Below are 16314 nucleotides of genomic sequence, written 5' to 3'. Positions count from 1 at the left end.
CATGCTCTGTGTGCATATCCCTGCTTCCTCTCCTTTTTGCCCACCATGTTCCATGGACCTGCCGCTGCCCCTCCAATCTGCCTAGCATGGTCAGAAAGCTGCTGCCTGTCCCTTCCACCTCCTCCCTGCCTGTCTGAGTTCCATGACACTCCCACCTGTCCTCCAAGGTCCATTTTGTCGCCACTCCCTTCTGCCCTCCATTCTCTGTTGTGCTGCAACACTGCTCCTCAGGCCTGCCCTGTCTGGTCTGTTGGGAAGTGCCTTAGTCTGTCCTCTCTTGTCTATGGCCACTACCTACCCATCACTTTTTTCCTCCATGATCCTTTGAGCATGCCTCTGCCCCCTCCCTCCTCCTTGCCGACCATGGCTGTTGAGCTGCTACTAACCCTCTGCTTGTCATGCATGGTCTTCAGTGCTGCCACAACCCCTCCCACCTGCCCTGTGTGGTCATCTTGCTGCCTCTAACCACCTTCCCTCTGTTGCCTGTGTATGCCATTATAGTCTCACTGTCGCCGTCCATGGTGTCTTGAGCTTCCAGTGCCCATCCCGCCTGCCTGCCATGGTCAGCTTGCTGCTCCTGTCCTGCCACCTTGCCCCTGCCCTCCATTTTCCACATGCAGGACCCTATCCCCTCCCTCCTGCTTTATCTGGTCCTTTGTTGTATCGCTTCACCCTCACTCGTGCCCTTCATGGTCCGTTATGCTGCAACTCTCTCTCCAGTCTGTCCAGTATGGTCAGATTGCTGCCCTTACCTCTTTCCCCTCTGCTCTCCATATGCATGGCCCTGTCCCCTCCGTATTGCTTTCCATGGTCCGTTGTGCTGCACTAACATCCTGCTTACCCTGTGTGGTGTATTGTGCCGCTGAAGCCCCTGATACCTGCTCTGCAAGGTCAGTTTGGTGCCTCTGTCCATTTCCCTCCCGCCCTCAGTTATACGAGTCTATATGTCCCTAACCCATTCCTCCTGGCCTCCATGATCTAATGTACCATACTTGTCAACATTTTGAACTTAGTAAGAGGGAGATTTTGAAAGAAAAACAAACATGGGGAACTGATTTCCCCCATTGACCTCACACTGAAAAAAGAGGCGATTTTAGGCAAGAGACAGATAAAATGAAGCCCTTTTAAGCTTAAAAAACCTCAGGAATCTCCTGCCTAAATCGGGGCTGTTGGCATGTATGGTTGTACTGCCACTGCCTCTTCCTTCAGCCCTCAATGATCTGTTATATTGCCACAGCCTCTTGTGCCTGTCCTACAGGGTTGGTTTGTTGCCCCTGCCCCCTTTTCCACCGCCCTCCGTAGTCTGTTGTGCTGCCACTACCCGACCTGCCTGCCCAGCGTGGTCAACTTGTGCCCAACGTGTGCCCTTGACCTCTGTCTTTCCACAACTAGATTGCTAACATTCTTTATTTGTTACAAAAGTGTGGCACCCCTGACTGCGCTATATAAAACTGCAAAAAAATAAATTAGGTTTTTGCACACTTTTGTCACTGGGCTAAACTTGGGCTACATTTGGGTGATTTTATGCTACCTTTGGGGTCTTTTTGCTCTGGCAGTATGGTACCATTTACAATTATATTGTAACTGAAATCTGTTAACACCCTTCATACATTCTCATTTTTGTAACCCTCAAAACCTGCCACTTGCTGCAATGCATTTCAATGGGGTGCTATCATGTATGTTGGTTCCAAGATGGCTGCCAGAACTTTCTGGTTGAAGTGCTGACAGCCGATCAGATCTCACCATGAGATCTGTGCTTAGCTCCGCCTAGATACCTTTATTTATTTTTCTCTAAATAACTCCAAAACTACTGAACTGATTTACACCAAATAAGAAAAAGCAGGATCTGTGTTCCAAGACTAGGCTTCCTGGGAAGTGTGGGGTAATTCCGTTCAGAGGTTAGGGCTGTAGTTGTGTTTAAAAACCATATGGGAATTAAAATGTGACATGCAATATGTGCTTAACCACCTCCACCCTTTTTTTTTTTTTTTCCATCAGTCCCCACTTCACTATCACCGGAAAATTACCATACACAGTAAGATAAAGTAGGACACTGTTTTTGGAAATATTTGTGAAGATTCATCAAACATCACACACACCTACACACACCCCTAGTTTCCATAGGAAAATCGTTTTTTGACTTGCCTATATATTTGGCATTGTTTGATTAATCTTCACCCCCCCCCCCCCCCCCCCCCCCCCAAAAAAGTGCCTTTACAACTAATATGCCTTTAACAAGCATGCCATTAAAACAAATTCTGTTAATTTTAGGGTAGGTATGGGTTTTTGGGTGGCAAGGGAATTTTTAGTGTTCATTGTGGGTATGGGTTTTTAGGTGGCAAGATTAAATTTAGGGTTTAGTGTGGGAAAGGGTTTTTGGGTGGCAAAGGCAATTTTAGGGTTTAGGGTGGGTATGGATTTTTGAGTGGCAAGGGAATTTTTAGGGTTTAGGGTGGGTATGGGTATCTGGGTTTTAAGGTGTTTTTAGAGTTTTAGGGTGCGTATGGGTTTCTGGGTGGTAAGGTGTTTAAGGGTTTAGGATGGATATGGAAGGTGGTTGGATTAATATATAGTAATTAAAATTACTTTATGTTTAAAAAAAATATCAAATTCACTGAAAAAAAAAAAAAAAGTTACAGGGACGTTATAGTTAGGAAATAGATATTTAAAAAACACATATAAATTCACTTGAAAAGCCAAAGATTACAGGGACGTTATAGTTAGGCTTACATTTTAAATTTACAAAAGCATAGAAATTCAGCTATTGCAGTCAGAGGTATTTCAAGTAAACATAACTTGCGCCTTCGCCATGCACTGCTAATTACCCCAGATACTACAGCACTCATGACATCTTTTAGAATACCACTGATAATGTTACTAATACATTCGCTGTAAAATTATTGATGAGATACTGTGCATGGCAAGGGGCGCGAGTCATAGTTACCTTAGGGCACAAGTTATAGTTACTTGAAATAACTAACTACAATAGCAGAATGTTGATGGTTTTTTACACTTAAAATGTGAGCCTAACTATAATGTCCCTGTAACCTTTGGATTTAAAAGCGAATGGGCTTTTAAAGTGGTTGGGCATAAATAGTTGGTATGAAATTCACAGAGGAAGAAAAGCAAGCCTAATGTTTCCATGTGGGTTCAGATGTGTGATAGAGTTCTCATTCTCAGCATTTTTAAAATAAGGGTGCTCAATAAATATTATAATAGCTTCAAGTGAACAAAGAAGTTTGATCATGCCTAAGGGCTACTGCTGGAAGCAGGGAGGATACAGTATATAACCATCTCCTAAAAAAGCCTTGTTAAAAAGCAAGTTACAAAACAAAACGCTCTTCAGTCGGAATTCCCTAAAATTTGTCAAAAGCATAATAGGTGTAAAAGTGTTTCAAATAAACCAGGGATGCAATCTGACAAGCCTCCTACCATTTTTGAAGACATATAGTGTCTAAAGTACAACTACACATTTAGTTTGTCATATTGTTGCGCCATTGCCACAGTTTCTTGCATTTATATAAGGGGTTTCTATTTATGAACACATCATATTACACGGCTACAGAAAAGAAATACTGTGAAAAATATGTGCATTAGAAACATAAAACGGAAATAAAATTAGAAAAGTCACAAGCCTATTTTTTATACTTGGCAGAAATACATTCAATAGCAATTACAGTGGCAAGTCAACTGGAACACCGGAATTTGGTAATATTTGACCACTGGTCTTTAAAAAAAAAAAATCTGAGTAAAGTTCTATTGTGTTCCTTATGAGGGTTGTGAACACGAATCATCAAGCTATGTATTGGTTTTGCCCTGCCTATGCAGCAACATGGCAGTCTTTGGGATTCTGACCCATTGTTAGATGCTAGATTTCAAAATAGCCTTTGATAGCACAGACAGCGCTAGTCTATAAAAAAAATGAATAGCTTGGGATATCTTTCGACTCTATTAAAAGGCATTACTATGTATTCCAACACTTTGTAGCATGTTTAGTAGCATTAAAATAATTGAGGACATTTTACACAAACAGAGGACTACAGCGCAGGTTCTTGTTGGCACTCCTCCTTTTTAACCTTTAAGTCATAGATATGGGATGTAATCTGCAAAATTTTACATATTTACATCCCCAGTTAGATACTTGATAGAACAGGATACTGAAAAAAAGATGGTAAACTGACTGTTGTATTGGGTAATTACCTTTCATCATTTTCAATAGTTTGGCCCTAGGCTGGACTTTTGTGCCAGACCAATGGAAAAAGACAAAACGTTTGCAAGGGTCACCACAGACGAAACACTGATGTTCTTATAATCCTGGTACTCCATTCCTAAGTATCACTGACAATTCCACAAAGGTAGATATCTCTGCTCATGTGTAGGATCCAGGAACAATTGTATTTAACAAGACGATATATTTCTACATATTTGCCAACTAATGAAAATGTCACTTACCCAGTGTACATCTGTTCGTGGCATCAGTCGTTGAGATTCACATGGTATGCATGAGCTCGCCATCTGGTGTTGGGTCGGAGTGTTACAAGTTGTTTTTCTTCGAAGAAGTGTTTTCGAGTCACGGGACCGAGTGACTCCTCCTTCTGTGCTCATTGCGCATGGGCGTCGACTCCATCTTCGATTGTTTTCCCCGCAGAGGGTGAGGTAGGAGTTGTACTATAGTAATAGTGCCCGCGCAATGAAAAATGTAAGTATGTACCTATTAAAGGATTAAATAATATATATACAAATGTTCAAAATTGAAGGTAACTTCTGAACTGCTACAGGCTTCCGGGGAGGTGGGTGGGTCCATGTGAATCTCAGCGACTGATGCCACGAACAGATGTACACTGGGTAAGTGACATTTTCAGTTCGATGGCATCTGTCGCTGTAGATACACATGGTATGCATAGACTAGTAAGCAGTTAGTTCCCCATAAGCGGTGGTTTAGCCTGTAGGAGTAGAAGTTGTCTGAAATAGAGTTCTTAATACAGCTTGACCTACTGTAGCTTGTTGTGCGGATAGCACATCTATACAGTAGTGTTTGGTGAATGTGTGAGGCGTAGACCAAGTGGCTGCCTTACATATTTCCTGCATTGGGATGTTTCCTAAAAAGGCCATTGAAGCACCTTTTTTCCTTGTTGAATGTGCCCTGGGTGTAATGGGCAGTTGTCTTTTTGCTTTAAGGTAGCAGTTTTGGATGCATTTAACTATCCATCTGGCTATACCTTGTTTTGATATTGGGTTACCTGCATGAGGTTTTTGGAATGCAATAAATAGCTGTTTAGTTTTTCTGATGTTTTTTGTTCTGTCAATGTAGTACATTAATGCTCTTTTGACATCTAATGTATGTAGTGCTCTTTCAGCCACAGAATCTGGCTGTGGGAAAAAAACTGGTAGTTCTACCGTTTGATTTAGATGGAATGGTGAAATAACTTTGGGTAAAAATTTTGGATTAGGTCGTAGGACGACCTTATTTTTATGTATTTGTATAAAAGGCTCTTGTGAACGCTTGAATTTCACTTACTCTTCTTAGAGATGTAATGGCGATGAGAAAGGCAACTTTCCAGGTTAGGAATTGTATTCCGCAAGAGTGCATGGGTTCGAAAGGTGGGCCCATGAGTCTTGTTAGAACCACGTTTAGGTTCCATGAAGGAACAGGTGGTGTTCTTGGTGGTATAATTCTTTTAAGCCCTTCTATGAATGCTTTGATAACTGGTATCCTATACAAGGAAGTTGAATATGTAGTTTGCAGGTATGCAGATATTGCTGCAAGATGTATTTTAATAGAAGAGAAGGCTAGCTTTGCTTTTTGTAAATGGAGCAAGTAATTTACTATATGTTTTGGAGTTGCGTCTAGTGGTTGTATCTGATTATGATGGCAGTACCAAACAAATCTTTTCCACTTACTTGCGTAGCAGTGTCTAGTGGATGGCCTTCTGGCCTGCTTTATGACTTCCATACACTCTTGGCTAAGTTGTAAGTGTCCGAATTCTAGGATTTCAGGAGCCAGATTGCTAGATTCAGCGATGCTGGGTCCGGGTGTCTGATCTGTTGGTTGTGTTGCGTTAACAGATCTGGTTTGTTGGGCAGTTTGATGTGTGGTACTACAGACAGATCTAGCAGTGTTGTGTACCAGGGTTGTCTTGCCCACGTTGGTGCTATTAAAATGAGTTTGAGTTTGTTTTGACTCAATTTGTTTACTAGGTAAGGAAGGAGAGGGAGGGGAGGAAAAGCGTAAGCAAATATTCCTGACCAGTTCATCCATAGGGCATTGCCTTGGGATTGCTTGTGTGGGTATCTGGACGCGAAGTTTTGGCATTTTGCGTTCTCTTTTGTTGCAAATAAGTCTATTTGTGGTGTTCCCCAGAGTGTGAAGTAGGTGTTCAGAATCTGTGGGTGGATTTCCCATTCGTGGACTTGCTGGTGATCTCGAGAGAGATTGTCTGCCAGCTGATTCTGGATCCCCGGAATAAACTGTGCTATTAGACCAATTTGATGGTGGATTGCCCACTTCCATATTTTTTGAGCTAACAAGCTTAACTGCGTTGAATGTGTTCCTCCTTGTTTGTTTAGATAATACATCGTTGTCATGTTGTCTGTTTTGACAAGGATGTATTTGTGGGTTATGATTGGTTGGAAAGCTTTTAGTGCTTGAAAAACTGCTAATAATTCTAGATGATTTATATGCATTTTTTTTTATGTATGTTCCATTGTCCTCTTATGTTGTGTTGATTGAGATGTGCTCCCCACCCTGTCATGGAAGCATCTGTTGTTATTACGTACTGTGGCACTGGGTCTTGGAAAGGCCGCCCTATGTTTAAATTTATACTGTTCCACCATAGAAGCGAGAGGTAAGTTTGGCGGTCTAGCAACACCAGATCTAGAAGGTGACCCTGTGCTTGAGACCACTGTGAGGCTAGGCACTGTTGTAAGGGCCTCATGTGCAGTCTTGCGTTTGGGACAATGGCTATGCATGAGGACATCATGCCTAGGAGCTGTAGTATTGTTCTTGCTTGTATTGTTTGGTTTGGAGACATGTGTTGAATGACCCTGTTGAAATTGTGGATCCTTTGTGGAGTTGGCGTTGCTACTCCTTTTGTCGTGTCTATTATGGCTCCTAGATATTGCTGTACTTTGCTTGGCATAATGTTTGATTTTGCAAAGTTGACGGTGAACCCTAGTTTGTAGAGGGTTTGTATGACTTGATTTGTGTGGTTTGAGCATTGTGTGAGCGAACTGGTTTTGATTAGCCAGTCGTCTAGATACGGGAACACATGTATTTGCTGCCTTCTGATGTGTGCAGCGACTACTGCTAGGCATTTTGTGAATACTCTTGGAGCGGTTGTTAAACCAAAAGGCAATACTTTGAATTGGTAATGTATTCCTTTGAATACAAACCTTAGATATTTCCTGTGTGATTGATGTATTGGTATATGGAAATATGCGTCCTTGAGGTCTAGGGTTGTCATGTAGTCTTGTTTTTTGAGCAATGGCAACACTTCTTGTAGTGTGACCATGTGAAAGTGGTCTGATTTGATGAATGTGTTTACTACCCTGAGGTCTAGAATTGGTCTCAGTGTTTCGTCCTTTTTTGGTATCAAGAAGTACAGTGAATAAACTCCTGTGTTTATTTGTGTGCTTGGTACTAATTCTATTGCATTTTTTTGCAGTAGTGCTTGAACTTCTATCTCTAGAAGCTGTGAATGGTATTTTGATACATTTTGTGATTTTGGTGGTATGTCTGGAGGGAATTGCATGAATTCTATGCAATAACCATGTTGGATAATTGCTAGGACCCATGTGTCTGTAGTTATTTTGTCCCATGCTTCGTAATATTGACGTATCCTCCCCCCCACTGGTGTTGTGTGGGAGGGGTGAGTGACGTGTGAGTCACTGCTTGTTGGTAGTGGTTTTGGGGCTTTGAAATCTTCCTCTATTCCTAGGGAATTGCCCCCCTCTATACTGGCCCCGAAAACTTCCCCTGTACTGTCCCTGGTAGGTGGGCGGTGCGGACTGTGAGGTGCTAGCTTGTGTGGCCTGACCCCGAAACCCTCCTCTAAAAGGTGTTTTGCGGAAGGTGTTATAGGATCCTCTGCTCTGCGGGGAGTAGAGTGCGCCCATGGCCTTGGCAGTGTCAGTGTCCTTCTTGAGCTTTTCTATGGCTGTGTCGACCTCCGGACCGAACAGAAGTTTTTCGTTTACTGGCATGTTAAGCACTGCCTGCTGAATTTCTGGCTTGAAACCAGACGTTCTGAGCCATGCGTGCCTACGGATGGTAACCGACGTATTAATGGTCCTTGCGGCCGTGTCTGCTGCATCCATGGAGGAGCGTATTTGATTGTTGGAAATGTTTTGACCCTCCTCAACAACCTGTTTTGCTCTTTTTTGCAGATCTTTTGGGAGATGTTCAATGAGATGCTGCATCTCATCCCAGTGGGCTCTGTCGTATCGCGCTAGCAGCGCTTGTGAATTTGCGATGCGCCACTGGTTTGCTGCTTGGACAGCAACCCTCTTCCCGGCTGCATCGAACTTCCTGCTTTCTTTATCTGGGGGAGGTGCATCCCCAGAAGTGTGTGAATTTGCCCGTTTTCTGGCAGCCCCTACCACCACAGAATCTGGTGGCAGCTGAGAGGTGATGAATACAGGGTCCGTAGGAGGCGCCTTATACTTTTTGTCCACCCTAGGCGTCACTGCCCTACTTTTAACTGGCTCCTTGAAAATGTCCTTTGCATGGCGTAGCATGCCTGGGAGCATCGGCAGGCTTTGGTAGGAGCTGTGGGTTGAAGAGAGGGTGTTAAATAAAAAATCATCCTCTACTTGTTCCGAGTGTAGTTCCACATTATGGAATAGTGCTGCTCTAGCCACCACTTGTGAGTAGGCTGTGCTGTCTTCCGGTGGTGATGGCCTAGTTGGGTATGTGTCTGGGCTGTTATCAGACACTGGTGCGTCGTACAAGTCCCACGCATCCTGATCTTGGTCATCGTGGCTCATGGCGGTGTGAGCTGGCGAATGTGACGGGGTGTAAGTTGGCGAAGCCGGAGTTACAGGTGGAGGCGAGGGAGGAGGTGTTACCTTTTGTGCTGTTTGTTGCTGAGGAGTAAACTGAAGCGTTCTCTTTCGTTTGACAGGTGGAAGGGTACTGATCTTCCCAGTCCCCTGCTGAATAAAGATACGCTTTTGCGTGTGATCCACGTCAGTGGATTGCAGTTCTTGTTCAAATCTATGTTTCTTCATTTGTGAAGACATAGAATGCTCTTCAGTATAGGAGCCTGAAACAGGGTCTGATGTCGCTTTTTTCAGCTCCGAAAACCCTGTTGATTGTTTTTTCGGCTCCGAGGTAACCTTCCTCTTTTTCTGTGCCGAAAATTCTTGGCCTCTATGGTCTTCGGCGCCACTGTCTCGGCGTCGATCCGTGTCGACACCGAACTCTCGGTGTCGATGCTTCTGTTTAGCACTCTCTCGGTCCCGAGGAGGCTGCGTGCTGGTGTCTCGACCGAAGTCGGACGATCTCGACACTGAATGGGCCTTTTTCGGTGCCGATCGTTGGTCACCGAGAATTTGGGTGGAGCCATGGCCGGTTGGCAGTGGCGTCCCCTGGGCCTTCTTTCCTTTTTTAAGTTCTGATCTCGACGTCTTACTCACAGTTTTTGTAGAGTCTAGCTCGTCGGAGTCTGAATCCTGGATGGAAAAGGATTCCTCCTGTTCCTCTTCTGTCTCGAACTGTCGACGCTCCTTTGGCGTGGACGCCATCTGCAGTCTTCTCGCTCGACGGTCGCGCAGAGTTTTTCGGGACCGGAACGCCCGACAGGCCTCACAGGATTCTTCGCTGTGCTCGGGTGACAGGCACAGGTTACAGACCGAGTGTAGGTCCGTATAAGGATATTTGTTGTGGCATTCGGGGCAGAATCGAAACGGGGTCCGTTCCATCGGCGTTGTTCTCCACGCGGTCGGGCCGACTAGGCCCCGACGGGGTGCCGAAATCTACCCCGAAGGGCACCGAAGCGCTTCGATGTTCAACGCGTCGTCGTATGTGTCTATCTCGAACCGGATCGCAACGATACCGTCGAAAATCTTCCGGTTTCAGCTATCTTTCCGTTCCGAAACTCGGAGCGACAGGAACACGTCCGAACCCGATGGCGGAAAGAAAACAATCGAAGATGGAGTCGACGCCCATGCGCAATGAGCACAGAAGGAGGAGTCACTCGGTCCCGTGACTCGAAAACACTTCTTCGAAGAAAAACAACTTGTAACACTCCGACCCAACACCAGATGGCGAGCTCATGCATACCATGTGTATCTACAGCGACAGATGCCATCGAACATAGTCATTTTGTTTAATTTCACTACAGCAAAGAATACTGCATTTCTAAAAAGAAAACTACTGAAACCTCTAAACGATTTAAAGACCTTTCAAAAGTCCTAAATTTGAGGCTTTAGGAGATTAATAGTAGTGAATCATGTAATGTTGTTTGTTTGGATATGGAAAAGTTATACTAATAAATAGGTGGTGAGTCATACTTTTTTTGTTGCTGATAAATTATTTTCTATATGGTGTATTTAATTTAAAAAAAAAAAACCTGAACCATAAATTCCTTAAAAAGGATTTTAAAATCAGAACCATTTTTAGAAACAGGAAAATGAAAGAAATGTCAGATGGGCATAGAGAGCCTTTAGGCTGAATCAGAGTGGAAACTTGTCCAGTGCTTATATGGCGTCCACTCACTCAAGTATCCCATGAGGCACAGCCACTGGCAGCTGAAAGAACAATTCATCATGAAGCTCCAGTATCAGATGTTTAGATTTAATACAAATGTAATTTCCTTCAGATTCCATCCCTCAATTGAAAGAAGAGCCCGATTATAAATGAATTCATCAAAGATGACTAAAAACAACTTTCATCTTCATTGTAGGATCTGTGTTGGCATTCATGAACACAGAAGAAAATAGCAAAATCAATCCTCAACTTCTGCACCACAGTAAGTCAGCTTATGATGGAACATGACCCAAAAACGTGCAAATTATCAGAATAAGATATGCCAGGACGTTGCTTTATCTTGTGAATTCAATCTACAGTCTTTGTCTAGACAACAATCCTTTACAAATGTGTACCTGTCTCTGTTTAGGTACTTTGCATATCTGCATGGTTAGCACAGGTCTTGTAAAAATGTACCCCTTTGAAGAAGGTGCTTTCCGTTTCCTCTGCAAAGACCTACTAGATTTCTGACAGCACAATAGTATACAGGATAGTATACATCAAGAAATTGATTATTCCCAGATTTTGCTCTTCAGCCTAGCTAGTAGTTCATTTGGCTACCACAGTGGGGGGTTTCTCCTAAATTATGGATAAACCTTTTCTAACAAGAGAAGATGTTCTGTCAACCAACACTATCTTACTCGTGATAGTATCATGCTCAACTTGGCTTGTCAGCTTGATGATGACTTTTGGGAGAAGCGGAATCAATCAAAGAGAATAGGGAAATACTGATCAAAAATACATTCCGTACTGACCCATAAGGATGCGAAGCTTCACCACTGCAAAGAGATCCATTTGGGATACCTCAAATCTTCAAAAACTTAAGTTATTAGCAGTCAGTTAGACCCTGTTAATGGTTTTGAAATGAATCTGCGTAAGATGTCTCCCCTATTACCGTTAGAGTCCTGGAATGGGAACTGCCATTAACCTGATGGGTGTGACTATCATCGAGCACTGTATGGTTTGACCCTTTTTTGTACAGTGTCCTTGACCTTTTTCCTCCCGGTTTGACGAGGTAATTCATCTAGGTTGTAATGTCAAGAGAAGCCTGGTTCACTGGAACTAAGGGGCCACTCATTTTAAAGAGATGTGCTTTTAATAAACAATACAGCCCTTATATCAACACTATTGGGTCTGCCTTGTGTTAGGCCACATTCCTCTTACTAGTGTTATGTCCACAAGGGAAGGCTGTCACTTAAAGGGAAGCAGAGGCAGAAAGGTGCCAGTGAAACCTCAGTGGTGTCCAAAATGAAGGTGCAGCAAAATGCAAAGGTTCATGGACTATGACGATGCATATAAAATCAAATCCTTCCTAACAAGATAATACAAATTTTGTAGTGGAAAAACAGGAGATACATGTCAATCCAACAGCTGGGGGCCTCACTATAAAAAAAACATAACAGGAGTGTAACCAGCTTTTTAAACTTCCCATGACATGACACACAAAGACATTAATGTAGATTCAAAAATATGGGACTGGACCTGGCGCAGAGTTGAATCTTCTATGTTGTGTAAGTAGGAAAAAGATGCAGCACTTAAACTATGATACGCAGATCCTGCAAAGATGTAAATATGGAACGGTGAAAACTGGGTTTCATACCTTCCATGTGAAATGATGGTCTCAAATAGAAACCACTGAGGGACGAGGATACACCAATGGCCATGTTGCTTATAAGAACAACACAATGCCTATAATCAAAAGCACAGTAAATCTCAGTGCCTAAAGTTAAACATTCTGCAGTGAAGTGCAGTGCATAGTGTGCACTATAAAACTTGTGTAGATGGATAATGTGAATCCTATAACAAGCAGTCGTGCACGTTATAGGGTACCTGGTCATATGAAACTGTAAAAACAATCTAGAGGACAAAACAAAAGCTGCACTCCACTTAAAGACCTACACACAAATATCTATACAGGCAGAAAATGAAACATTTCTCTGCTGTCCTTGTATTCAGAGTAAAAACATACTAAATTACTTCAAACATACTGGTGCTTTATTCGCAGGCTTTTGAATTGCACTGGGCAGAATGTTAGCAGCACTCCCATTCGAAATCCTGCACCGGATTAAGTTTATCAAGCAAGCACAACATTCAGTAGAAGTAATGTTAGATGATTACATTGGGCATAAATGAAAATCTCACTTTCTGGTGCCCCATTATTTTCCTGATGCTACCCTTACAACAGGAGATGGTTGTTACATGACTAAAGAAAGAAGGAAAATCAAATAAGAAAGAAAAAAAAAAATACAGAAAACCCCACCATGGGAAAACACTAAGGTGTGTTCATAAGGTGCTACCCAAACAGGGATCAAAATTAAAAAAATTGTTTCCAGTAAGTCCCAGGGTGCGATCCAAGTACCCTATGCAGCACACGGGAAACAATAAAAAAATAACATTCATTTCAATTGCCACATCCTATTTAACAACGAAGAGGTCTGCTTCTCTTTGCAGTATTGCAATATCCTCCCCTCCTTGGTGTCAGCTGGTCATTCCGTTTTCAATCTACTAAATATATAGAAGCTTAGCAACATCGTTTTTTAGATGTGACTTCACAACTAAGAATGGGAAGGTCAATCAATTTCAGAAGGGATGGAGCTCAATACACATTTTCACTGTCTACTTGGCAATGTTGGGCTATAACTGACCTACAAAACTACTAAAACAATAATATTACAGTGTAACATTAAAATAATAGTCATTAGTAGAAGAAAATATATCCAATGATATATCCCGCACATTTGACAATTATATTACCAATTCTGCATGTTTACATGTAACATGGCGCATGTTACGGGGAGTTTCATGCACAGTATTCAAGAGCGTACTGACCTCTTGTGACTACCTTAAATAAGCAACAATTTAATTACTGTAGTATGTTGAGGAACTGGGATTTCTATAGCACAATTTTATGTCTGCAATGCAGGCCCCCAGCCCCCCTCCCCAAAAGAAATAATGTTTTCTAAATTTACCAATTAAAATGTAAGTGGATTTGTATCTTTTTGGTACTAAACTATAATGATCCCTGTAAATTCAGAGTTTGGAATGCCCAATAACTCTGAATTTTGTGCGTTTTGTTTTATAAAGGCTGTTGGTGCCACACACACACTTTAGTGTTCTCCCAAAGTTGTCTATCATCAGTTTTGAAATGTTAGCTGCCCACTGATGCCCATTAGGAAGTTCAAATGCTCCAGCTTAGCCTTGCTGTTCCCATGCAGGTTACCTGTTCACCAGCCTTCTTACTGCTCCCTGCATGTTTATGAAGTCCTTTATACCTTGGTATCTGAGCACGAGAACAAAAATAACAAGAATGTTTACCACACAACAGAAAAGCTAACTAGATTAGGAACACAATTTGTAAAGTAAAAAGGAAACAGGGAAGAATTTACGTCCATCTTACTTGGGTGTCACAAAAGAAGAATGACCACACCTGCTTTCAGATGATCAAATAACTAGTTATCAAGGGTTTTTACAAAGCTGCCCATCGTCCAACACTTGAAACATGTGGAGACTGGAACTGGGTATGGAAATTTAACATTTTACTTAGTTTAGGAAGCCAGTTTACCATGCTGCATAAAAAAATACATTGCTTGCTTGCTTTCCATCAGTTAGCTGCTTTTGAGGTGAGTGAAGCGTGGATATTCTTATGTTAGATGTATGAATCACATTCACAGTTCTGAATGGAGTTGTATGTGTGCATGTTTTGGGGTAGTGTTAATGAAAACAGAGTAAAGTAAAGCTACAGTATACTTATGGTAATGCTCCAAGGTTCTTTATAATCAACATTTATATATAAACAGGTTGGAAAAGTAGTTAATATTTCATCTTAAACCATAAAATTGATCCATAGCTACTGTTAAGGGTAAAAGTGTACTAAAACATACACAACCCCTACAAAAATAGGTCTCCCTGAATGGGGAAGATGTCACCATATGCTGTGCACTTACTACATTGATCAATAGTTTCCATCACGTTAGTTTTCATGGGAACCTAACTAACAATCAACAAGCTCAGCTTCGTAAAACAAAAATTAAAAAAAAATTAAAAAAGGAGGAAGACACGTCTACCAGAGAACTAACACATTATTCACAGACACGCCTAAAAAGCTGTTTTCAGAGGCACCATAAGGCATTAAACATTCTGAGAGGCATTCTCAAGATTTACACCCACACTTCATTGTAATGGCATTTGAAATCACTCAAAATAGGCAGGATAGGATAGCCAGTTGCTTTCAGGAACCACCAGCAAGACCGCACCATATTCCCCCGTAAAAGCACCAAATACAGCCCTGCTGCCAGGGAAACATGGAAGGTAAAATGTCACGTTTCCAAAAAGCTAGTGGTCTTTGCACCAGCCTTGGCTCAGAGGTCCACAGGTATATATTTTTTATGTGGCTCAACAATGTTCAATTTCATAATAAATGTGCTATGTTCATATCCCCTGACCAGTACAAATCAATGACTGAATGAATGAGCAAATACAGAGGTGGTGTTGGATTGTTTTCTAGCAGTAGGTAAAGTAACGCCACCAAATGGAATGTAATTTGAAAGAGTGCCCAGATTCCGTTTGGTTTAGGTACTGTGCCAGTGGTCTGTAAACAAGTAAACACATTGTCTATATTTGCCCTACCCTACAAGATAAACAGTGGAGGTTGCTAAAGTCATACTTTCGCAGATTTATCATCCGACATTGTCAATCTACTGTTGCGTAAAGGAGGTGGCACTGTGGTACTAGAAACCTGGACACCTATATTTAGACAAACAAAAAGGGCCTCTTTCAGAGCTCTTCAACACTGTGTTTGAGGAATACTTGTTGTTCAATGGCTCTTGAATAATGTTTAAGTCTAATCACACAAAGAACTGGACCCTCCGTTAAAGGCAGTGAGCCACTATCACAATGTCAAAGTGCCCAAGGCATACAGGTGCTGGAAAGAGAAAACCACACAAAGAGTTGAAGTGACAACTTTAAACATGTATACAAGCATAGAACCACATCCTTCTAGTTAAGATGTTATTGCTTTGTTGGCAGACAAATAAAAGAGGGGGAAGTTAAAAAAGTGACAGCTCCCTGCAGGAAATGAGTAACCCATTAATTTTTGTAGCTACAAGTATTCTTTGAATTACTTTAAGACATAGAGACATGAATGCCATCAAAGACAAATCTTAATGTTGGCCAGATTTGGGATTGTGGTCCGACTTTTCTTTGCAGAACTTAATAAAGAGTGACTGAATCACCTAGCTTTGCCAGTCTATGTTCCAGCGTGGCTTAAAATCTTTCCGAAAAAGAAACATTGTTTGTTTGTAAATGTATACCTGCAAAAAACAAGCAAAAACAAGCACCAACAGGCTTACCTTGCTTGTTCCAGAGTGTGTGGAAGGTGCACTATGTATGCTCGGCTTCCCATCAGTAAACCTCCAGGGGGACGGTGCTAGGTCAGCTGTGTCCTGGGTGACCTAATGGCCAAAACAGTCTGCATAATCAGAAACTTAACATCTTTTTGCCATGATAAAAACATTCACATCCAAGGTTTCTTAAACATTCTAAAAGCCATTGCATGATTGAGCAGTACA

General features: G+C 42.1%; 1 protein-coding gene across 6 annotated transcripts in view; it reads right to left on the bottom strand.

Moving 5' to 3' along the window:
- Positions 1 to 16314, bottom strand: part of CEP43 (centrosomal protein 43) — a 292488-nt gene that overhangs the window by 100325 nt on the left and 175849 nt on the right. For 4 of the 6 annotated variants that reach the window (XM_069234521.1, XM_069234520.1, XM_069234523.1 and 1 more), the window contains 2 exons: positions 16096 to 16197; positions 13968 to 14027 (listed from right to left, as the gene is read on the bottom strand). In XM_069234521.1, the coding sequence (XP_069090622.1) occupies positions 13968 to 14027; positions 16096 to 16197 (162 nt within the window). The remainder of the gene's footprint in view (positions 1 to 13967; positions 14028 to 16095; positions 16198 to 16314) is intronic. The other 2 variants (XM_069234525.1, XM_069234524.1) reach the window with 1 other exon arrangement.

This window comes from Pleurodeles waltl, chromosome 5 (genome assembly GCF_031143425.1).
Source record: "Pleurodeles waltl isolate 20211129_DDA chromosome 5, aPleWal1.hap1.20221129, whole genome shotgun sequence".
Taxonomy (NCBI): Eukaryota; Metazoa; Chordata; class Amphibia; order Caudata; family Salamandridae; genus Pleurodeles; species Pleurodeles waltl.
The sequence above is the reverse complement of the archived record's forward strand: the minus strand, read 5'-3'. Positions and strand labels throughout refer to the sequence as shown.